The 25317-nt window shown below is 40.5% G+C and overlaps 1 protein-coding gene across 4 annotated transcripts in view; it reads right to left on the reverse strand.

Moving 5' to 3' along the window:
- Positions 1–210: 210 nt before the first annotated feature.
- The window catches only part of cpne5b (copine Vb), a 124126-nt gene continuing 99019 nt past the window's right edge, over positions 211–25317 (reverse strand). For all 4 annotated transcript variants that reach the window (XM_073468462.1, XM_073468460.1, XM_073468461.1 and 1 more), the window contains 11 exons: positions 23343–23384; positions 23017–23092; positions 20439–20492; positions 19718–19779; positions 15725–15771; positions 11147–11328; positions 10896–11023; positions 9369–9471; positions 2733–2790; positions 2103–2176; positions 211–635 (listed from right to left, as the gene is read on the reverse strand). In XM_073468462.1, the coding sequence (XP_073324563.1) occupies positions 444–635; positions 2103–2176; positions 2733–2790; positions 9369–9471; positions 10896–11023; positions 11147–11328; positions 15725–15771; positions 19718–19779; positions 20439–20492; positions 23017–23092; positions 23343–23384 (1018 nt within the window). In that variant the 3' untranslated portion in view covers positions 211–443. The remainder of the gene's footprint in view (positions 636–2102; positions 2177–2732; positions 2791–9368; positions 9472–10895; positions 11024–11146; positions 11329–15724; positions 15772–19717; positions 19780–20438; positions 20493–23016; positions 23093–23342; positions 23385–25317) is intronic.

Raw genomic sequence — 25317 nt, forward strand, 5'->3', positions numbered from 1 at the left:
ACTATAATAGGCCACACCGATGACTGACAAGCAAGGCTTAGGTCAAAGTTCATGTGTCCTGATACACCTAGAGAAACAACCACAGACAGGCACAAGTTTTAACCACAACATGACCTTTTTGAACCAACCTGCTGTCAGATCAGACATGAAACAGTCACTGCCTCAAAATCGAGTAAAAGGCTTTCACCAACAAAGTCCTGGGAAGTTTGCAGCCTCTCTTTAAGAGAATTCATCCAAATAAATATATCACAGAAAACCAAAAATAAAAACCAACAAAATGCTGCTCCAATAGTCACTCGGAGGATACGGCACAAAATTCAACACCCACTTCCTGGTGCGTCAGCTCCTGTTTGCAACAAAAAACAGGAGGCAGAGAGTTCCCACTGGACTCTGAGTGGCTGCTGCATGCTGTCAGTCCTCAGTGAAAAGCCAAGATGAAGGCTTTAGATCTGTGTGTGGTGGTGTGTGTGTCCAGGTGGTGTGTAGGGAGGTGGTGCTGGATTGGGTTTGATCCCCCGGCTTTTCATGTAAGAGATGAACTGGTCGGGGATCTCTGCTAGCACGTCTTTCGCAAGCCGGGCCATGCTCAACACGTGGTTGCCTGTCCGGTCCATATAATCCCTGAAGGGAACAAACTGAGGGAGAAGAGAACAAAGTGTAATATCAGTATACTTATATACAGATGTAACTTAATGTGGATAAAGAATGATTTGACAAATAATCCAAATTAGAAACCTTTGTCCTTTTATTGGAACGTTACACAGGACATGAAAACATACGGTTTCCTCCGTCTAGTACAACACCATCTGGGGTTTTTGGACTATTGCTGCAGTGATTCATGAAAAGCTCTAAATACTTTTTGACAATGTTCACAAGTAGGTTTTTTTTGAGCAGGGTGGTACACTGAAAGGAGAAATCCAGAGGGCTCATGTTTAAGCCTCCATGTTAGTCAACATTTGCCAGATCCTGCAAGCTTTAGGATGCTGATCTGTTACTAATCCTGTGCTCTGGCTTCCCTCAGGAGTGAGAGGAAATAAATGAGTGAAAAGATAAGTTTTTCTTCAAGGGTTTGATAAAAGATTACTTGAATTTTTTTCTCCTGTTTTGCATTATTTGTCATTGCACATCAAGGTTTCCCCCAGAATCTTCTTAAGCAAATGTGGTAAACCACCGTAACCCTGACACATCTCGTCACATGATCAGTCTAATAAGTGCAGTTGTTGTTTGCCAAAATATTCGCCATTAAATACCATAAATTGAATTGGGCATTGTAGCACACCATTCTTTGCCAACTACTCAGTCACTTAAAGGGTAACTCCACCTATTTAACGCATCAAATATGTGTTTGCAGGTCTTGGGGAATACTGTGACATTATGTGAAAAAGTAGTATAAAGCCTTTTGTTACTCCAGAGAAAGCTGCATGTAATCTGACAAATTGGCTCTGGTGATGTCACTCCGTGGCTAAGTAGCATTGTGGGTAATGTAGGCGCCAAGTTTTGAAAAGGAAAATGAATGTGTGAAATAAAAACGGCTCTGGTTCAGTGGTATCGATTTTGATCATTTGTATATAAACTGTCCAACAAGGGTATAACAGCGTTAAGAGTACTATACTAGACCAATGGAGTGCATTTACAAACCTGGCGCATACGTTACCCACAATGCAACTTGGCCACTTAGTGGAGGCTTATTTATCAGATGCAGCTTCCTCCTGTAAACACACTTTCATGTGTAAAAGTTTTGACTTTAGAAACATAAGATGATCAGATGGCTGAAACACCTTTATAGCTCTGTGAATAAGACACATAAAGTTTCCTAGTGGAACACAATATCAAACTTTTTAGTGTCCTTGTCCACATGGGAATTCACAGGAAACACACAGATGTCCGGATCTGTTAGAGTCGTCAGTGCCGACAGATGGTGTTTTGTCAGAAACAGACATTTTAGTGTCCCAGCACAACTGTGCTAACAGTGTGAATGCCCAACACAAATGTAAAAATATGACAACTAAATGTTGTTTATCATGAGAAACACTGTTGCCCATAAATAGAGATTCTAAGTCTGCATAGTGGAAAGTTTCTTTCATGTTGTAAAGTGCAGTCACCTGAACAATGTCTCTCTCTGCCAGTTTCCCCCGGGATGAGATCCTGATGTCATCACCATCGAGCTCCACCATCGCTGGAGGACACAAGTTCACACACACAAACGCAGAGTGAGAACCAAGCAAACACAGCTGCCTTTAGAACAAAGAAAAGGCTGATAAACTACTGACGTAAAGGTTCAGTCATCATCCATAATATGAATACCATATATGTTCATGATTGCTTCAGCATCGGAAAAGGAGAGAGAATGTTAAGCTGTACAGCTGTAATCTGTCTTTATTACATGTCTAATCAACTAATAAGTCCTTTACTGTAGCCTATTTGCAAACCCAGCAATTAACCTCAGCCGTTTCTTCTACAATTATGCCTGCATCCACCGACGCATTTCCTTCTCTGACTCAAATTAGTTTGTACAGTAATTCCCTCTTGGGATATTTCTCTGAATAATTGCCAGAGAGGTTAATGCCGGCTGTATCAACAATGAGTTGTTTGAATTAAAATGTCAATTATTGGCTCATGTTTTAATCTGTTTTAGGAGATGTTTTCATTTCTAGTACCTCTTGTGTGTGCTCGCAATATGACATTACTAGAATTACAATCATGCAGCGGTTAAAGAATTAAAGTCGCCGTACCGTCAAACTCAGCCTGACCCACTCCAACTATTATGATGGACATGGGAAGCTTGGCACCCTGCACAGAAATAAAAAAAAAATGTATTCAGAGAGAGGAGAAAAACTTGTCCACATCACCGCTGACCTGTAGTGCTCATTACTGTATATCCAATATTATAGCACTTACATGCTCACACAGGCAGGTTACAGCAACACTAATGTTCTGTCTCGCCCTTTAACTAGCTGAATAACCTTTAATAAAACGAGGCCTCGGGAGAGAGAGACAGCAAGTTAGAGCCAGGAAGTCAGAGAAAGAGGGCGAAACAGGGAGATACTAGAATATAAGTTGTTTTTGTCTCTGCTTTCCTTATCCGAGATGTCTCCTGTCCCTGAATCCAATTTTGTGCCGTATGAATGCTCCTCAGCTCTTATCTTGGAATGACAATTTGTGTTTACTGCTGAATGCTTGTTATCAGACCGGAGTGGAGATTAAACTCACTGACAAAACTAACAGTGTTTCCCGAGATACTGGGCCAACAGGTAAGTAGTATCACTGCTCAAGCTGTTTTGACAGCTAATCAAATTTATCCCCAGAATTCCCAGCCTGTATTGAAGAAATGATGACCTGCTAAAAGAACCATGTTTTCACATTACACAGATAAACTATAAGAAGCTGGTGAAGGTATGGTGGCATTTGTGAGCTGGGAGAAGAAGGAGAGGGAGGAGGTGCCAACCTCAGTCAGTACAGCGACCGTCCTCAGTCACCCGCCCAGCCACTCCCAAGCCACACCTCGAGTCAGACAGCACTGCTGTTAGTCTCTCTAATGCCTTCAGTCAAATGGCAATAGATGCCAACATTGAAACACGTAGGTCTGTGAATCAGGATATAATGGTATGTGGAGTTTTGATGGTAGTGCATTATGATGATATGGTCCTAACCTTTAATGAATGTCTATAGAAAAACTGGTACCAATCCATCAAATAGATTTTGAGATAAACTGATCAGCCACAACATTGAAACCAGTGACAGCTGAAGTGATCAACATTGATCATCTCATTACAATGTTCTGCTGGGGAACCTTGGATCCTGGCATTCATGTGAATGCCACTTGACATGCAACCACCCACCCAAACACCGATAACCACGATAACAGCCTCCTGGCAATGGCACACTTTATTTGATATAATACATTACAGTTCACTGCATCATGTTCCATCAACAGTTCATTGCATTGCATCATTAAAATCATTTTTATATGTTCAGTCATTTGCATGTTTGCTGCATTTAGATATCAATATAAGAAAGCAATGTCCTGATAGTGACATCAGCCAAACCAGCCCTACAGTCACCCATATGATTACACACGATTATACTCCGTGAGCAGCGTCTTTCATTGTCTTGGAAAGATTTGTATTATATGCATCTAAAGCGAACTTCTCCACATTCTGCTTGAGTGACAATGACTGCACTGCCCTCTGACAGGCCATGTTTGTGTCTGTTATTGTAATTTCAGGATAGATGGCAACATAAATGCTCAATGCAGAAGCTGCTATTATGTGTAATGAGTTTTCTGCAGTCACATATTTTCACAAAGCACTTATAACAAGTGCAGTTGTATCTCAGGCACAAGACAAATGCACTGTGGCAAATCAGGAACCCTGTCTTGCCACGGGGATGAGAGCACTTTCTGTCGACACCACCTCAGCTGCAGCACATCAACTCGATTATCAGTGTTCAACACAACTCCTGTCAGTGACTGTCCGCCCACGCACACATGCACACACAAACACTCGCGGAGACACATGCGTGTATGTGCGTAGCTGGAGATATGCGCACACATGAAAACATCAAACGCCACCAAAAATAACCTGGCAATCCACCATGCCCCACTTTTACCATCCTCCTGTCATCTTGACTGGCAGCCGAGATCCAGTGTAATGACACAACAAAACAAAGCAGCCGTCGACACTCGTTACTCCAACAACCTGCTGCTTAAATGCAAATGTAGTGCATGGGTTTCTGTATGTTACTGCATATGTGGTTGTGCGCATGTGCACACAAAAAGGTTTATGGATAAATATTTGCAGAGGTGACTGTCCTGTCAGCACAGGGGTCAACTGAGTCACTAGACATCTCTGTTTGCTGCCTCAGAGCTTATCTCAGAGAAAAGCTTAAAGCAGCAGGTTAAGAAGGGCTAAAACCAGGAACCACTGGGAGATATTCAACACATATTCACTGTTAACTGGTCTAACCCTAACCCAGAGCGTCAGGAATAATCAGCATCTGTCACATAATATATAAAAACTGAATTGTGTAAAAAAAAAAAAGTCAGGATTAAATCTAAATAAAAGTATTTCAGAATACTCATTAATGCTGTCAGTTAACTATCAAGGCACATGTTGAATTTATCCATGACAATCTGTTTTGTTGATTTTCTCCATTAGAATAGGTTCATTTTATTTATTGGCACTGCCTCAATGATTTTACTTGAATAACTTCAATCTTGAATTAGCTTAATCACATTCATGTCACAACAAGACACCACTCAGGGATCACATATCTGTGCCAAGGCAGCACAGTCTTTTGAATTATCTGAAAATAAATATACTAAAATATCTGCAACCAAAGTGTCTGTCAAATGAATTTAATATAAACAAACTTATATATCATGCTAATTAACTGCCAATTAGTTTCACATGTTCAGTGAGTCCTACACTAGTGAAGCCTAAACCTGTTCACGTTGTGAAAACAGAGAGGTATACGAAGCGATGGTGGCACTCAGATGAAAGCGATGTATTTTTAAGGGCCACCGCTGTTTTAAATGTGGCCCCTTTATATTGTTTGATTAAAGGTAACTCCAATATACAAGAGTAAGAATGTACAGAATAGATTTAGGGGTGTGTTTATCTGCACCAATGTAGGCTGAAAGAACCTGCTAACTAGCTTACGTCACCTCCAGTAGGCCTGGTAGCTGAGTATTTGCTTTTACGGCCAAGAAAAAAAAAAGACTCACATTACACATCCATATAGTTGTGTCTTCCCACTTTGGGGAGCAGTTCTGGTTCTGGATTCTGTCAGGGTTTAAGCTAATGCTAGCAGCTCTGCCGTGCCCTTAGTAGCTTCTCAAGTTTTCAACACTTTTTTTCATATTCACTTTCCTGAAAATGTTAATGCACCACACTGTTAGACAAATATGGTTTGACAATTAACTTAATTTTGTGAGGCAAACTTTAAAAAGAATTAAGCTCAAATGGACCAATGATGTATGACTATAGTAGAATCCGTGAGTCATACGTCAGCCTCCAAGCTTGTGCAGACGCACTGAGAAGAGTCTTTGAGAAGCCGTAGAGGCACCGGCAAAATGCGAGCTGTTGGCTTAGGTGTTAATGGTGTTGACAGAGTAGTGTGGCTCCTTTAAGGAGACAGTGGTGCGTAGTGTGTGCGGTGCTCAGAACAGACAGGTGTCGTTGATCAGAGCAAAGGAAAGTTTGGCAGTGAAGTTGTCTAGTGGCAGTAAATGTACAGTACAGGCTACAGTTTGACCATGAATAAACTCTGCAGCTCCTCAGTACCCAAGGAGAACTTATGTTGCAGTGATGGTTGGCATTTATAAATGACAAGCTTTATCTGTCTGAAGTTATGTCTGAACTATGTCTGACTCATAAAAAACGTTTTGCTTTAAACTGCACAGGCCTATGTGCCGTGAGAGTGGAACCCAGGAATTCCACTGGTTGCATGTGCATTGTGGAACGGCTCTGCTACGGTTCTGCTCCCTCGTCCATCAACCCCACCGGCTCCGTTTTGAGTGCAGCACAGCGTAGCACTGCCGTACAGCTGGAGTGGTGAGACCGAGGAGTTCCTGCGGTAATTACAGAATCACGCGCAATCGCAGTTTTACATGTATGTGTTATAAACACAACAACAAACGGACAAAAGGTTAATGTTAAAGGGTGTACTTTTTTTCGCTCTTTTGAGATTTTTGTGGTGGCGTCAACACGGGGTGTTTTATTCTGAAAATTAACCAGATGTTATGATGTTGTTTCGGTGTCTGACTTCCTGCCTGCTCTGTGTTGAAGTCGGCTGAATTGATGCGCTGTACTGTCGGTGTAGCGACAGCAACTAAAATGTTTTGTAAAGTGTCAGTTATTGTCTGATATGCTTAGCTTTATTACTTTGAGGATGTAGAAATACAGAATCATGTCAGGATACTGACACATAAAAACTATAACCACTGAGAGTCATCCAGAGGACTGCACTTGTTGCTGTCCTGTCTATATGGAGATATTTTTTTGCTTTCTTGTTTCACATCACCAGGTATAACTTTACCTCTTCCACAACAAAGTCCTGCATCCGGCACACAGTGAATTGAGAAGTGACGTACTTCTGCTCGGCCCTGACACTGATAAAGAGATGAGGCACAAAGCGCTGACAGATAACAAGTCGAAGATGAGAAAGCACTGAAATCAAAGGCAGCGGATGATTTTCTTATAGACTGAATGTGGTGACAGCGTTATGGAGAGAGCAGATGAAGACAAAGAGATTTAGATCTGTGAGAGGGGAAGTAATGGAGAGAGACATGAAAGTCTGTGAGGAGGAGAGCGAGGCAGCAGCCGAGTCGTCAGCAGAGGAAGAGGATGCTGGGTGATTGACAGGTGGGCTTCTGTGATATAGCAGATTCTGTTGTGACTGATAAGCTCCCTCTGTTCACTCACATGGGTCCAGATCACGGAAACACACAAAAACACCTGCTTGCTCAAATGCAAACACGCTCCAGATGTTCATACTCATCATACGCAGAGTTGTGCACATTCGGGCTTCCTCTCACTCTGTTTCTTGAAGATACCTTCCAGCATGAATAGGTATGAGGTAAAACTTATATAACCTCAGCAGTGTGTCCTCCCTCGCCCGATCCGTGGGGAGTAAGAGAAAGCAGCGGAAGCAGCAAGCAGCCAGAGTGGAGGCAGTGAGATAGAGCAGCAGGCAAGATCTTAAAAGGAAGGTGTGGCTGTTCTAATGTTTTGACTAACAGTCGCAAATTCCCTTTAAATCCAGTCTGCTGGGTGTTCTGTGCCTGTGGGCGGCGAGCTGAGGAGGAAGAGGAGGAGGAGAGGGAAAAGGGGACCAAGGAAGAGGAAAGGACCAGCCACCTGCTATTTAAATCAGGGAGGAAAAGAAGGATAGATTTTGCAGAGAGCTCAGAGGAATAAAGCACAATATTGTGTTTTGTATTTACTGACGCAATTTCATAAATTTGTTTTTAATGTGAGGGAAGGGAACACGTCTGAACATGAAGTACAGTAGAGGATTCACAGCATCTGTCTGTTTTTCAGACCATTTTTCAGCTACTTCGGTGTAGTCGTCAGGTAATTCATTCGTCTAATTTGATCTTGAAAGTGATGTGCACTCCAAAAAAGTTTGATACAAGCAATTAAAGCACAAAAACGTCCGTTATGTGAAGCCATGAAGCCAATTCTTTTTCTTTACAGACCGCAGAACAACTGCTGCTGTCGCATGCTTTGTTTGAATCGGAGTGACAACCACATTGAACATCCTGGTGTCACATTTTTGTCTGAGAGGGAAGGCTAGAGTTAATCAGAGACACAACATACATTACTGACGTTGAAATAATTAGTTAGTAAATGACATCAATATTAATAATCAACTAATTGTTTTAGTAATAGTGTACAACAAAAAATAATGCTAAACGATATTCTGCTTTTCTCTTTTTATATCGTTATGAACTGAATATCTTCTTTTGAATAGAAATATCTAACTTTTAATAGAACAAAAAAAAACAGCTAGCCTGGCTCTGTTTGAAGATAGCTAAGGCTCAATAATTAACACATTACATCTCATTTGTTTAAGCTGAACAAAAACCGAAGGGAATAAATGACAAGTTGTTGTTTAATAGGTGCCATGCTATTGTTCCAATGACCCTTTATTGTAAAACCCCAATAGTCCAACAAAATTCCAGTTTGACAGTCCATTTGACAGTCCGTCATCCCGACAAAAAAAATGCCCATTGCACCACAGAGCCCTTAAAATTACCCACAGTCCCTCCAGTTCTTTGTTCTAACCGTTTTTCTCTTCAAATTTCAGTCTAGATAGTAGATGATAGTGTAGATTTGATCATTTCTATCAGATTCAGCGCCAACTTTCACTTAACTGACAACTGCACAGAGAGTGTGTATTTTTTGGAGCAATGGACCTTCGGAACGTTTGTTTTCAGTATAAATGGCTGTCAGACAAATAGGCCTTGGGTCCAGGGTATTCAGAATAATGGTCTGTTGGAACAATGGCTAGTCACCCGCTTTATGGGGGGTTATCTGTGGGACTATTTCTTGGTTGGGAGCTTTCCAAAAGACCTGTTATCACAGGGAGGTTGTGCTACCTTTGGATAGAGCCAAGCTAGCCGTTCCCCTGTTTTTAGGGTTTATGCTAAGATAACCAACTGCTGGCTGTAGTGTCATATTTATCCTAAAAACATGGGAGTGGTATCAATCTTCTCATCTCAATACTTGACTATCGCTTTAAGCCTTCATTCCAAAGCGTCATTCACTTTAGAGGCATTTCCCTCTAGTTTAAACCAGATGAAACTCTCTCTAACTTTATATAGTGCAGTGAAGCCCTGTGAATCCCGTTTTTCCCATTCTTACATTTACAATGGCCTCTTTGGTCTGGGCCATGTCGGAAATGACGCCATCTGTGATGATGAGGAGCACAAAGTACTGAGAGCCGTCCTGCACTGCAGCTGCATACCTGCACACACATGCACACGCATACAGATACAAACAGACATTAATGGATGCTGTACAAATCTGACTTCAGGATTTATGGGTGGCTTCATCACAACATTGATATAGAAAACAAATCCATGACAATACATGTCTTATCAGGCACTCTCACCACAGGAAATTCAATGAAAATATTGTTTGTCATTGCTGTACCTAAGATAATACTCACTATAATGCCTCACAAACACACATTGATTAATCGGCCCAAACAATCAAGACTACAACAAAGCTGGCTAACACTGTTTGATTCACAGATTAACGCCATTGTTAAAATCTCTTCTCGAGTTCACCTATTCAAATGCTAAACATCAACACTGGTTGTGTATTCTTACAGCCATGGATCCCTGCCACAGTTTAAAAAGAGTGACTTTCATTTTATCAGAATGACATTTTTAATTACAAGAGAACATTGGCATAATCAGATGGAGGATTGTTTGGATGTGGCTCAACAAAAGGGACGGTGAGGGAAGCAGCGGCAGTGAGAGGTGGAGGTGGATGTTGAGGGGTGCAGGAATCCACTTAGCTCATATCACAGTCTTTTGTGTTCTTGTTTTGTTTTTTGTTCCATCAGATAAATCTGCAGCTCTTTTAATAGCTGTCAGTCAATCTAAATTCATATTCAGGCATGTTACATCCTGTTTGTTGTTGTGTCGAGCAGGACAGATATCGTCAGTGTACAGGGTCAGAAAAGCAGTGGCACAGGAAATCAAAGCTATTCGGAGCCAGCAGTCAGAAATGGTAATGCGAGTGTTATTTTGATAACCTGAATAATCTTGATTATCTGTATGCTAATATTCTGGCACAAAACAGAATTCATCTGAATTGTTGATGACAAAAAGATCAATTAAATCATCGTCAATGGGTCTATTGTCAAAAAACAATGTACAATGTGTCATGCTCTCTGCATGTAAACCCTTTAGTAATCTATTTGTGTGAAAAATCTCTGCAATTTTTCACAATAATGTAAAAATCAAGATGAACCACAAGCAGGCCTGTCACAATATACAATCCAATATAAAAGAAAAAGGGCATGATAGATTTCTGAAGTGGAAGGACCCAATCATACCGAGACTACAGGTAACACTTGGCTTCTACATCGCAGTGCGCCACATTTTTGTCTCAGATTTAGTTTCTCCACTTTATCCATTAATTACAATTTTGCTGACAAACTTTTCCAAGGCACTTATGAAGCGGCTGCACCTGTAGTAATGAGTCTCAATGCAACATGGGCAGTACTAAAGGAGAGCAATGGTTTTGCTGGTGAATCGTGGTGCAGCCGTTCACGTATGCTGAAAGATCTCACATTTATTCAAAGACCAACCTGTTGTCCCTGTTTGCCACTTAATAGGTAAAAGTAGAAGCTGGTCATTTGCTGCATTGCGTTCTCACCTGGCAACATGGTTCACCACTGGAGCGAAGTTAGTAGGCCCATACAGCTGCACTGTCCTCAGACTCTGGTGGTATGCCTCTAAGATGCCCTCAATACCATTGCAGTATGGATTCTCTATGTTTCCATTCTGAAAAGGAAAGAAAAACAGTGACAATGGACACAAATAAAGAAATTCAAGGAAATTCAGTTGCTAATAAAAAGCATGAAATAATAATCAGAAAGTGAACTAAGAGGCGCATGACGACCTTACCAGTGGAAACTCATGTGACACCCGTCCATCAGGGGGCAGTTTGGCTCCAAAGCCCAGAGCAGGGAACATCTTGTCGCTGTCGTAGTCCTGAATGATCTCCCCAACTGCCTTCAGAGCCATGGCGTACGCATTCAGCTGGTAGGGGTTCATGTAGTGCAGTGATGTGGACTGAGAGGGGTTACCTGTTGACCACACAATCAATCTCAAGATCATTGTGGGTAATGAGGGACAGAGACGTCACTTTGAGAATGCAAGATCCTCCTCCTTTGCAATGACATGACATTAAAAAAAAGGATTGTGTTTGCTGCAGCCATGCACAACTAACATGCTTCCTGTCAGGCAGAGCTTTCCTGTTCAGGCCTCAAAGATGACGAATCATTCACAAACAATGGCATGTAATTATGAGAACTGGATACCTCCAAATGACAAATTAATTGAGCATTTAAAAAGCTTTTAGTCATTCAGCAATAACATCCCAGCTTGGATATTTTGGATGTGTTTCTGAAAACATTATTGTCCCTACACCCAGCGATGTTCTAGGTTACATGCGCTTACCATTTGATTTGTTGATCCTGCTATCTGATAGCAGAAATCCTGCCTGTACCGGCTGTGTACTCACAAAGTGATCTTATCTGGAGTCCAGAGTGTAACAACAAATCGTATGTCACCTTGACCAACAACATTACTGGAAATCTCAATCTCAATAGTTTGGGGAAATTGAATGTTCACCGTCTTGTTACTGTGGCTTTCTCTTCTCATATGGCACGTACACTATAGTTTAGAGTCTGTCCTCATCAGAAAAACATATTATAACCCAGATTTATGTTTGTTGTTTGCCAGTGACCTCTAGTGACCTGAACATGACAGGTGCTACACCTATGTTGTTTTGGGAGATGTTGACAAGCAACCTATGTAGTTGTTTAGCTATGAGGATGTGTTAAAAGTTTATGGACTCACGGATTCCAGTAGCAATCAAGTGCCCTGACTTTTGAATTTTGTCTGAATTTTGTCTTTTAACTTCCTGTCCACACTGGAAGTTAGAAGTCAAGTTATGTAAATCTGCTTCTTAATACATTTTAGCAAATTCCTGTCCTGTTTTATAATATAATGTACAGCATGACAGCTGACAGAGCTGGAAGAGAGACTTCTACTACAGCAGTCTAACAAACATTGCAAACAAGTGGAAAAGCTGGTCATGTTGTTGTTACAATAGACATGGTGACTGGTCCGACTGGTGTTGGTATTTGTGTTCTATGATGTGTTTATAGTTAGCATAGATGCTGTTATAGTATCAGTTATATCAGAACTGTAGAGCATTTCTTCAATGAAATAAGAGCAAAGAGCAGCACTGAAGGCTTTTCTCGATAGAAAAGATGTTTTCGCTCTCCTCTCGACTGGCTTGGCAAGAGTTTGATTTACCAACATGCTCTGCTGGTGGTGCTCTCCTAATGTTGATCTGATTGGTTGAAGTTAGCCCGTACTGGATGGTCATAGACGGGCGGTATTTTTCTAAAAGTGCCCACCCTATTTCAAACAGTTTCCAAGGACAACGTCCAAGATGGTTCTGTGTTACAAACCATCTGGCATGTCAGGTTAGCATCCAGGGCTAGCTGTACTGGTCACGAACTATGACCTGTGACCTGTAACCCCACAAAATGTATATATTTGAGCAGATAAACACACAGCTGAACATATTTCTTACACTTTTGCTCTCATGCTTTTGGTGTAAAGGCTTACAAAAAGATGCCACCCTCCAAACTTCATCTGTACATAGTATTTCTCTTAGTACAGCCCATAGACCGAGGAACCGGGGGGGCCAGGGGGGCCACGGCCCGGGTAACTTTTGTACTCTGACAAACTATTTTATATGAATAAAAGCCTAAGTTGTATCTGTGTTTTTACGAGCCAAACAATTCTAGTCACCACACACCTTCGCTCACTCTCACCAACTGCTGCCGATAAAAAACTCCCACTGACTGCTGCATTTTGATTTGAATTAGTGTGCATTGTTTATCAACTACGTCATGTGTGAGCGTCGCGAGCTAACTGCGTGCACCTGGCAAACCGCTGACTGCATTACCTGCGAAAATGAAGAGACAGAAGTCAATATCCGATTTTTTTTTTTTTTTGACAAATAAACAGGCAAAACAAAATGAGCAAACTACTCCAGCTTCCACTGTGGCCTCAACAACAGACCCGGAGCGTCCATCTCCACCACGGACTCCGACGACCTGCCAAGCCGAGGCTAGCTGCTCTGCTCCAGCTTCAAGCCAAGCTACCGAGAGCCACTGTACAAGTGAGTGCTGCGGGGGCATCTCACAAAGCCTAATCAACCTCACGACCCTGCTGTGCTGATGAAGACCAAAAAGGTACAGGGGACTGGGTCTTCACGTTCAACTATGACACAGAGAAGGCTTAATGGCTTGATGTGCAGCCACATACACCGGGACGTTCTGGCACAAGTGGACATGACTGTTCATCCAGCGAAATGAGCGACGCAGACTGGTCTTCGGGAAGTTCAAGGACCACTAACGTAAGTCAGTTTTTTTTTTACATAACCTACATGTCATTTTCTGTGATATGGCTGGAGTAGGCGTAGGCCTGTTTTTGCTTACTTTTCATTTAACTGCGCAGCTGCGCTTGTTTTGTTGTTGGGTGTGCGTGTGCGTGTGCGCGTGCGGCTCTGCACATCAGTCTGATATGAGTGTTGACTTGTGATGATAATGACTATGATGTTGATTTAGATTCAAGGCAGCAAGATGAGTTGTGGTTGTGGTTGTGGACTGGACTGCTACAGTTTCATCTGTGCGTTTATGTATGTATAGGCTTGGCCTGTTGTGTGTGAATGTTAGAGTGGGATCAGAGGGGTTAATCTGAGCAAGCATGTGTGCGTGTTCATCATGCGTGTACTGTAGATGTGACTGTGTGGTGTCGGAATAAAAAAAAGTGCTCCGCAACGTTATTTAATACATCAGTAATAATATTGTCTGTTTCAATGCATATGCCCCCCCGTTCAGATGCGTTCCGCGGTCCATGGTACAGCTGCATACACAACTTTCCAGATCGTGTGGACAAAATCAAAAGCATGGTCGACCTGCTGCGCCTAGTTGGGTTAGGCCAGGGGTCAGCAACCTTTATGATCAAAAGAGCCATTTTTGCCCCCGTCCCTCGCCAAAAAAATATGTCTGGAGCCGCAAAACATATTTGTGTCTTATAATGAAGGTAACGCAGCCTTGAAAGTCTAAATTAGCCTATCAAGATTATTAATCAGCCTCAATGAGCGTTCATTTATATTTTCACATGATGTGGCAACTCTGCAGGGGGCTACTTATGCTTACAGTATAAGGTACTTGAACTTTGCATTTCCATTTCAATGATGCCATGTTTTGGTGCATTTATGAAATAGAAGAGCTAACCTACAATAAATAGAAATAGAGTAGCAATACAGAACTATATATGCAGACCTACTCAAGTCCTCCCTGTGTTTGTGAAAATGTACAAAATAAAAAGTAGCCTCTTTTGATAATAAATAAAACATAGTGGCAGGCAGTAAAAGTTAAAAAAAAAAAAAAAAGAAAGAAAACAGGACAGTTTAAATATATTTTAGTCCATTTCAGTGTGAGTTAATCCTTCTTTTTTATCCTCGGCCACATACAGCAATCAACCCTCGGGCTTGAGCATTAAACACAATGTGTTAACTCAGGATCATTCAATTAATCACAACTTGATAGAACAGATACAATTCTGTGTGTAGGCTACGCATTTTTAGTTTAGCAGAATGCAAGAATCACTGTTGGCCTAAAGCAGTGATGATGATAAAAAAAAAAATATATATATATATATATATATATATATGTATATATATATATGTATATATATATATATATATATATATATATATATATATATATATATTATTCATTTTTATGTAAAATGTCAAAGCCACAGGGAGCCACTGCAGTGGGGCAAAAGAGCCGCATGTGGCTCCAGAGCCGCAGGTTGCAGACCCCTGGGTTAGGCTTAGGCGCCATAGCTAGGCTATGATTGGTCAATTGCTGTTCAGCGAGTGGGTAATGGGAAATACAAACTTTCCTCAAACAGCAGTGATTCACACTGAAGAGCTCATCTGGGCAAAAAAAAAAAGGCGTAATTAATGACATAAGTAGAGTAATTAGGCTTAAGGGTGGTCCTTTCACACACTGAAAAGTCTTTAAGTCAAGTGGAGGGCTTTACACCATTTGTTGTAATTTATTTTTGCTAAAACCCTCACTATAACCTTTATTCAGACTGTACTGACAGAGCATTTAGGAGGAAGAACTATCCAGGAAAAGCTATCACTTATATGTGACAGTGTGTGTACAGTGTGTGTGCCTGCACCGTCTGCTTGTGTGTATTTGGTGGTCTGATTGATTCTGAAATCGGATATGCCACATTTAAAGAGCACTACTATCTATTATCTTCCCTCCTCTCTCTCCACACACACACACACACACACACACACACACACACACACACACACACACACACACACACACAAACACAAACACACACACACACTTTGCCACGAGTATCACTCACCATTAGATGCTGTGAAATCGATGGCCACAGTGAAATTGATCTGCGTCCTAGAAGAGGGATGGAGAGGAGGACATGGGAAAAAAATCAACAACATTGACCAGCCAATAATAACAACATGCCAGGCCTCATTAAATTCCAGTGCTCTCTCACATACACACACAAAAGACGATACCTTAAATAGAGAACATCAAACACAGAATATGGCAATTGTTTCTTTTGATCATGTTTAATTGCCATATCTTGTCTTTGTCATCAGTGTAAAGACACAAAGTGCAGTCGCTCAGATGTCAAAAGAAGATTTAAATGATTACATCCCTTCTTTATCTGACTTTCACCTCCATGAAAAGGAGTAGAAGGAGGTGCCAAGCAGCCTTTGAGACGCTGAGCGGGGTAACAAGCAATTAGACTGATGGAGCACTTAAGAGCAAATCATAATCCAATTTTCCCTGCTGCTGAAGCACTGCAATGACAATGAGACGAGGCCTCAGGGGGGCCTGAACGAAAGTATGATACAGAAAATAAAATGAACATGTTAAAGATTCACATTCACCTTTCAGTTTGGAGAACATGCCACACCCTGACCTTGAGAACCTTAGCATTAATTAAACTGGATTTTATTAATTCATGAGGACTCATGAATGTATGACTATCACTGCAAGCACAATTTTACATATGCACCAAAAATGGTGTTTTTTCACTGTGATTTTCTTTTAGATGTAGATGTGCTTTCCCCATCTGCTCTGTGTGTGCGTGTGTGTGTTTGAGTGTGTGAGTGTCTTCGAGCTAAAGGTCAGTATTTTAAAAAAAGCTCCACTTCATCATCATCTTTTGCAGAGTCTTGTCACTCTGTTGAACCCTTGTAAGATAAGCTTCCTTGACACTGCAGACATGTAGTACTTTAAGCCTTTGGTGTCTTTTTTTCCCCTCACCATCTCCTTTTCTCTTTCTTCCTAATGCTCTCTAACACAACTACAACATAGCAACAGTCATGTTTTCCTCTGTGAAAATATCAACCGTACAAGCCATACTTTTACTAAAATGTCTCCTGTTCCTGTTTTAGTTCTTTCACGACAATACTTAAAGGTCCGATACTGTAGAAGTGAGATTTCCATGTCTTTTGATTATAAATAATATACTATACTAAAAATACTATGAAAGTATCTAAACAGAAATACACACAACCTCTATTCAGAAACTGTTTCTTAAAACAAGCCGTCAGGACTTCCGTAAGGTTGTGATGTCACAACTATACAATGGCTGCCCTTGGCTACGCCCTCAGCACAGCCAGGTTGCAAAAACAGCAGCAGAGCTGATGCATATAACACGATGGGCAGACCCTGCTCAGGGCTGTGAGAGCCGACCAATCAGGGCAGACTGGCTTTTTTGGAGGGGGGCCTTAAAGAGACAGGCACTAAAACATAGCGTTCAGCCTGAGAGTGAATAGAGGTGCTGCAGCAATGGACAGAAGTAAAAAAACTAAAAGTAAAAATAATGTGTTTTTTGAACATTAAAGCATGTAAACATTTTGTAGTAGACGCCCAAAATAAAGGTATGAGCATAATATGGGATCTTTCATCCTAATTCAAATTCTTTGGTATTAAAAGCCAATCTTCCAGTTATTAACCTGATATGAGAAATACGTATAATTATTATTAGAATGGCCAGTTCACTTGGGATCATGACAACCCCTGTAACACCAAATATTACATGACATGGCTTTAACACCTTGTGCAGAAAAGATTTTGACATGTGGTGTTTCACCTGTTTTGCAGCTCGGACAGTTTAAGTGACACACTTTTCTCACTTCCATCCATTTTCTAAAGAGCAAGAGGCTCAGTAAGTCCCAGAGTAATGTTAGGGGGTAGACTGATGAGAATGATATTTTTGAAGTGAGGCCGCTAAACCTTAAGGTTATTGTATCATACATCAGCCAAAGCCAGGAACTGTCAGTGGAATCTGTCACACTTGTCAGCGCTGCCACAGCCCATAAAACCCATGACAGCTTACCCGCTGTGATGGGACAGTGGAGATCAAAGCACAGCCCAACTTGCCTGAAAGGCACACTTCACCTGAGACGTACTTGATATTCACATGTCAACCTAAAGCTCTTTAACTGACAATTTGGCCTTAGCTTGCTCTGTTGAAATATATTTGACACTTAGTTAGAGCCAACTACAGACAGCAGCTACTGTGACCTAATCAATTTAACAAAGTTGCAGTTGAACACTTACGGTGTCACTACTTAAAAGATAACGGGGTAGAGATATATGCATTTTAAAACAACTTTTAATGAAGACTCTACAGATATATATAATTCTCATTGTAAGTAGTTACTATCAGGACTGTACAGTGTGGTTTTGGCTGTTATTCGGTTGAATGGTATGAATCAAAAATAGCCTTGGGAGCTCCGGTGTTGAGCACTAGCGTAGCAGAGGTGTGACTACAAATCCATAATGTCTGGGGTCTGTTTGTGAGGAAGTCCAATTTCCAGTTACAGAGTGTGGTGAACTTAGTCGTCTACCACACTGTCCAGTGTTACGTTTCGCAATCGGCTTCATTGGTGAGAATTTATTGAATGCTGAGCTGAAAATCATCAAACAGGATTCTGATGTAGCTGTTCTTATTCTTAAGAGCTGTTATAGCTGTTTAAGGGCAGTTGATATGGCAACATCTGTGGATCTGTTGGTTCTGAAAGCATACTGGTGAGGTCCAGGCCGGCAGGGATGTTGTCTTTGATGTGCTGGAGAAGCACTTCATCAGGATGGGGGGTCAGAGCCACAAGGCAGTAGTCATTAAGACTTGATACTGCAGACTTTTTAAGTACAGGAATAATGGCGGCTGTCTTGAGGCACTTGCTCAAATAACTATTAAAGGGGGTCACTTGTAATGATAAAGCCATGGACAATTATCATCAATCTCTACGTGTTTCAGTTCATTCTTTAGGTTTTACCACCCACAACTATATCATTAGAGTTGTTTCCAGACGCAGCAGCCTTCATATCTGACCTTGACTCATTTTGACTCAAGCTGTTTCTATTCCCTGCTCATCCCATTGTTTTGCAACCACGTTTGATATTTTATAACTACCTACTTATTTCCACGTGCTTCTTTTATATTAAGCATTGTGTACAGTGTTGTACTGCCTGTATAAATTCCTGTGTACTTCATTAAACTTGCAGAACTGGACTCTGCTTTATGCCATCTTGTTCTTGGAGCGCTTGCTTCTTCCAGAACCCTTCCTCCAAAGGGGAGAGCCAGTAACTGATCAAGTAATCGATCACAACAAGTCATAAAATCAACTATCGGCCCTGCACACCAGCGAAAAGATCCTAGCAGACAGAAAAAAAACATGATTTAAAAGTACAATGAAAACTAGGGGTAGAGTGATTATCCGTCCGGCTGATTATTGTGGCCGATATTCAGCAGTCTTCCGATTGTCGTTATTAGTGTTATTGATTGCTGATAAAATAAAGAAATTTAAAAATGCAGTATTTTTGCTCTGATGCAGCATCCTTTCTCTGTTTGTGGTCACGACTCTGTGGTCCCCAATACTATCTGATGTCACGAGTAATAGCCTAGTAGCTAAATCAAATGAACGGACTGGACTGAAAGTGTTAAGAAGCAGAACATTGAAAATGGAAATTACCTCAAAATTGTATGTAAGTACAGTACTTGAGTATATTGGAGTTGGTTACATTCCATTAATGGCTTTTCTCAACTTTAAGAATGAGATCTGTATGTTTCCTGTAAATGTATTTTGGTTCCAATGTCTCCTGGATTACCAATAATTGGTATCATTATCATCCCTGAAAAAAAACATATAGGTTGACCCCTAGACATAACGACATGACATAATTTCTCTTCTCACTTCAGGATGAAATGTCACTATGTTGTGTTTCACTGTGTTTTGTCTGTCAAAACAGGAATTTGCGGTCGCAAAAGGGCACAGAGAGGACCTTTCATTTTAGTACGCAGACAATCGTTCTCACTCACCCTCCTTTGATGTAATCTAAGAACGTGAACTCTGACTCCACCGAGAACGAGAGCAGGGTCACCTGGGATTAAACACAAGGAGAAACGTTTGATTAATCTTAGAGGTAATGATCTTTTCTTCTGAAATACAAAAGAGCTCCACATCTTGACGTTGTTCAGCACTTAACACACACACTCTGGTAAAAGATCTGAGTTGGCTGCTTTCTGATGAGATTCATTTACATTGCCTGAGGACAAATTTGAAGAGAGGATGAGATGCATTTGTATGCATTGCTTGCAGATGCCCTCACTGCTCGGTAAGTTGTGTGAAAATTGGAGTCAGAATTGGTCGTTGGTGTCGCTCATTCGGATCTCTCAGATCTTACGTCCTTCAAGTTCTGCAGCAGCTTCATCTTTCATTTTGTCCCACTTACATACATAAGTGCCATCCAGACACACAGCTATATTTATGAATTTATTTTGTTTTGGCTACTACTGAATTAACAAAGCTTAATATTTTGTCTTTTTAAACATTTAATTACTTGGTGTGTGATATAATAATTAATGAGGAAATCTACTTCATTTTTCCAAAGAGAGCACAGATTTGCATCTTCTTCCAAGAAGCCAACACTGAAACGCATGATAATTAAAGAAGGAATTATTTAACAGAAGAGAAGTAGGTGTGGAGCAGAAAAGAGGCACAGTGCCAGTCTTGTTATCTTTCTGCTGAAGCCATACTCACTGTTCCAGAATTGACATATTTCTTTTTCTTCATTTTCTTCTTGGTATTAATCACCTACAAAATAAATAAAAAGAGGTACAGGTGAACTTAAATGAACATATTTGGGCATAATTTTGGCAGAACTGCCGAGAGTTAATATTGTGGTTTTAAAGTAAAATGCTAATATATGAGGGGTGATTGTTCAGTCCATGACCTAACATAGAATTAATCAATTCAGCATTGTCCTCTCCGACATTTACACACTTAGTCCAGTGGCTGTGAAGCATACAGATCTCTTCTGTGTAGAAGTCTCAACTTGGACCTCCAGAAAGTGGTCCACAGCAGCGATAACATCCTCAACACTCTCAAAATGGCAAACACTGAGTTTGTTCTTCATTTTAGGGAAGATGCAGCAGTCTGAGGGTGCCAAATCAGGTGAGTAGGGCGAGTCTCGGACAGTGCTTACTTTCAATTTTTGACTTATGCGATACAGAAATACCACAAAAGTTACTAACTTTTAATTTTTTGCTTTATCACAGAGTCAAATAGCTGAACTGTACGTGCATGGAATGAGAGCAGCTGTATACCTCATGTCCTTCTATCTTATGCCATTAACATATCGATCACCCCTTGTATAACTTCATACAAAAGTTAGGTCTTATTCACTACATACAGTCTTTTTAAATTTAAAATACACATGGCTATATGTAAACACTTTATGCAGGTGTGTGAACCAGTGCCAGTAACAGTTATTTAATAAAATATTAAACGTGCTCTATGTAATTTTGTGGAAGAAATTTTAATCAGAGAAAAATCTTAATTGATTGATTTTCTTGACTAAATAATATGAATAAACAAACTTTCCTCAAAGGACAACACAATTTCATTCTGTTTTACCTAAGTAGCCACCTTTCTGGCTTCCAACAGTGTTCCGGGGACCTTATTTTCATCTGAGGATGGCTTATTTATTCAGTTATCGAAAAAATAAATATGTTAGATATATTTTACAATATTACCTAATGAATGCTGTGAATATTACCTTTTTGAGTTTTCCCCAAAACTACATAGTGCACCTTTAATTAAACCAACCTAAGCCAAATTAAACAGGCATGTGCCAAATACTTTATTGAAACACAGTCAACTATTAATCCATCCAAGCAAAATATTGAATTAGTAGCATATAAATGTAAGAGTCCCCATTATATCTTGTTGGCTGGATTTGGCAGCCAATAATAACAAAATCAAATAAAATTGGCATTACTAATTTCACCCTCTTTCACACACATTCACACCCTGTAGTTTTACTATATAATCCATCATAATTGGATGCAACAAATGTAATGAAGATATATAAGTGGGCGGCAGGAAGAGAACTGCATGCCATCACATCGTTGTTTCCAGCTTGTAGGTAGAATAAAATCAGGAGACTTTAAGGAAGGTGAGAAAAAATATGTGTGTATGAAGCAACACATGGTTGTTAGAGGAAAAGCCTCGCACTTAATACAGAAACACTTCATCCTGAATATCCTATACACGTCAATCACACTATTAAAGGGGACAAGATGGAAATTCAAACACAAATCTGCAGCTACAAAGAATCGATGGGTGAGACGGGCTTAAGCTTGTAAGACTTACATTTACTTTACCAGTATTCCATTGGCTCCGCAACAGGAGAGAAATGTCAATCCGGAGACACAAGACGTCTCAGCTCATTACCTTGCCTCTCTATGGCTGCTGGGCATGAAAGTGACAGCCCCTAATTTAACACGGAGGGATGGCAATTTGTCTGACACAATGAACAATCTGCTGATGCAAAAACTAAAGGGCCTTTCAGTCTCACTGGGAGGTAGTAAAGAATCACGAGTAGCGTATAATGGAGCTGACATCCAAAAGACAGGTATTTGTCCTTCGGCTGAAGGCCAGCAAACCACAGAGATATGAAGGTATTGGAATGCCCTCCTTTATGGTTTTGACTCTCAGGTGACAGATTTTTATCTCACAGCTGGAGCATTTCCTCACGATGTAAAATACATTCTGTTTTAAAAAAAAAAGTCAAAGTAGTGATTTCGATATCCTCATTTTCAGGCTTAACCCATCAACCTCTGATTCTGAGATGAGACATTTAAATTATTTGTGATGGTAATTCTCAAACAGCGCTGCATTGTGTGCTATCCCATGAGAGTACTGAAAAAAAGATTGTTCTTCTATTAATCCTGTTTCACGCTGCTGCTAGTAGCTCCAATTCTATGATTGTCAGCATCTAAGTCATTATTGTTGCAAAATAAGAACAACAAGGCCACAAAAAACATTTAATTGGATTCATAACTGCTTGGGGAAGGAGGGGAGATACACACAAATACTCTACCACACAAGTGCCCTTTAAAGAAATAAATTAGAAATGTATGGAATAACTTTCCTCTTGAATGAAAGCATTTGTTTGCTGCAGGAGTGGAAGATATCCACAGAAAGGAATGTGCCAGAGTGCAAAAGTGATGTCAGAGATAGAAATGTCACTCGTATCAGAAATGTGATCCAAGACAGCTGGAGAAGAGGGATTCCAGATGTCAGGAGCCAACAGTTGAACCACCAAACTACTCACCTCGTACACATTGAACTGGCTCTGCCCTCGAGCTAGCTCTCGGTAGCTGGTTGTAAAGTCCCCAATGAAGTCATGGCTGGGAGAAGATAGAAAGGAGAGAAACAGCTGTGAGAAGGAACAAATATCAGGTACATATTACAAGAGAGGTGTTGGAACTAAATGGAACATCTTGACAGGAAAGGATTGGTTCCTCGGGTGAATATATGTGAAAAAGTTGAGTTCATATTATATAATTGAAGATCGGTGTTTCTTCCATTACACCTTAAAAGGTTAAAGTTTCCTTAACTCAATAACCAGCAGTGGCGTGTCTTGGCAATCCCACTCACCTGCCATCTCTATCCCAGTCATACACCTCCACCTTGATTGTTCTGGAGATAAAAACATCAGGTAATCAGGTTTGATTTAAAAGCAGTGTGCTAGTTGAAAAACAATCTTATTGCGAGGTCTATTCAGTAGTTCGTTATAAATACACAAACACTGTCAACATGCTTATGATGCCCATGGCTCCTACATACTCCTCTTTGCTGCATCCTCCTCCATCGCTACTGTTGCGCCCTCCCTTCACTTCTGACAAACAAATGTTCATTATATGTAAAAGCACCGGACTGCATGTTTAACTATCAACATGTCAGTTGTTTGCAAAGAGAGCATATGTCAGTTGTATCACTTCACAATTCATACAGGATGGAGAGAAAGTATATCTTTCAATTCAGCAGGCTGAGACAGAGGGGCAAAGCTTGGGTGATATTCGAGATCTCTCACACAGAATAAGTCACTGCAGAAACTGATATTGAACTAGATGAGAGATTGTTTACTGCAACATGCTGCCAAGCTGTCTTGTCTTCTACTCTGTCCTCGGCTATGAGAGAGCAGTCCTCTAACTTTGGCATCAAACCAATCCACAGCCATTTTTACAAAAGTATTGTAGCTCGCCAGTGTCTGTCTTCTTCTGCTTCAAAATGATCTCTGAGGCAAAGCATTCAAAAGAGCCATCTGGAGTTTTTCTTATAAACAAACAGAAGTTATGTTTGCGTCCACCAAAGCCCACTGTCTGTATGTATTGTGGTCTGACAAACATTTAGCGAACCCCAGTTTTAAAAATACGTTAAATTGTGCATTGTTTACATCCACTTTAAACATAGATTTAATGATAGAACTAGATACCAGAGGCAAAGATGGTGCCTACTTAGTCTATTTATTCTCGCCTGAGGCATATGCCAAAAAAGTTCATGGTTATGCAGTAGTGTTTCTCACTGGCCCCACCCATGAGTTCCCACTTAGTCTATAGATTTTGCATTGTGATAATGTCACGGATTTTTAAGTCACTTTCTAGCCTTGAGGAAGGCTTACAAATATAAATCCTTGATGGATCAAAAATTCACAACAGAAAGAGTCATAATTGACCATTTTTGCAGTTTGAGGGTTCCTGTAAACAGTTTTTTACAGGCGTCTCTTTTATCAAAGTTGTCTAAAAAAGGTTTATTTTTAACTTGCTGGCAGTCTTCTACTTCACTACCATTCTTGGCACATTGCTCCATCTGTTGGCACATTATAGCCACCAACTATCAGCACAATAGTGTGAAACCTGCCGCACGATGTAGATGTGCCTGCTGGTGTATATGCATGTGTGCATACAAACAAGACAGGGTTCCACTTGTACAGAGCTCCACAGCACAACTAGTGGTCCAAAACTTTCCAGGACACCTTTAAAAGTTCTGCTACATCCGTTGACTCACTACACAACTTCATTGGCGTCATTAAGGCTTTTGTTACGGACAGGAAAAAGCAGGTGCGTGTGTGTACTCCTGCGTCATGCCAACCATTTGAGCCTGGGAGTAAATAAAGGATCATTATCACCACTGAGTGCATGAGGAAAAGAGACATTGAGGATGGCTGTTCCTAAAAGAGTCTGTTTTTCAGTTTGGTGCTGATGACTAAATGATGCTGTGGGCTGAGTGGATCTTAATCAAAATCCCAACAGTAATCATAGCTATCTCAAAAACATTTTTAAAAAAAAATATTATATTTTGAAATCATTTTATTTAAAAGTGAAATTGTACTAAGGGAACCCCAAAATCAATTAAAATGGATGTCGCTTTGTTCTAAAACTGGGATACTTGCCAGCTTTAGAGCAACTAAGTGAACTTTTATGAAGCACTTCTTCTAAAAATTGTAACTTGCAAACTGCAGCGCCAACACTCAAAGAACATCAGAAAAAAAAGACACCCATTCTACACAAATGCAGCAGAAACAATGTCCCTGTAGAGTGAAGAAGAGGGGGGAAAAAGAAACTTATTTTTG

This window comes from Pagrus major, chromosome 6 (assembly GCF_040436345.1).
Source record: "Pagrus major chromosome 6, Pma_NU_1.0".
NCBI lineage: Eukaryota > Metazoa > Chordata > Actinopteri > Spariformes > Sparidae > Pagrus > Pagrus major.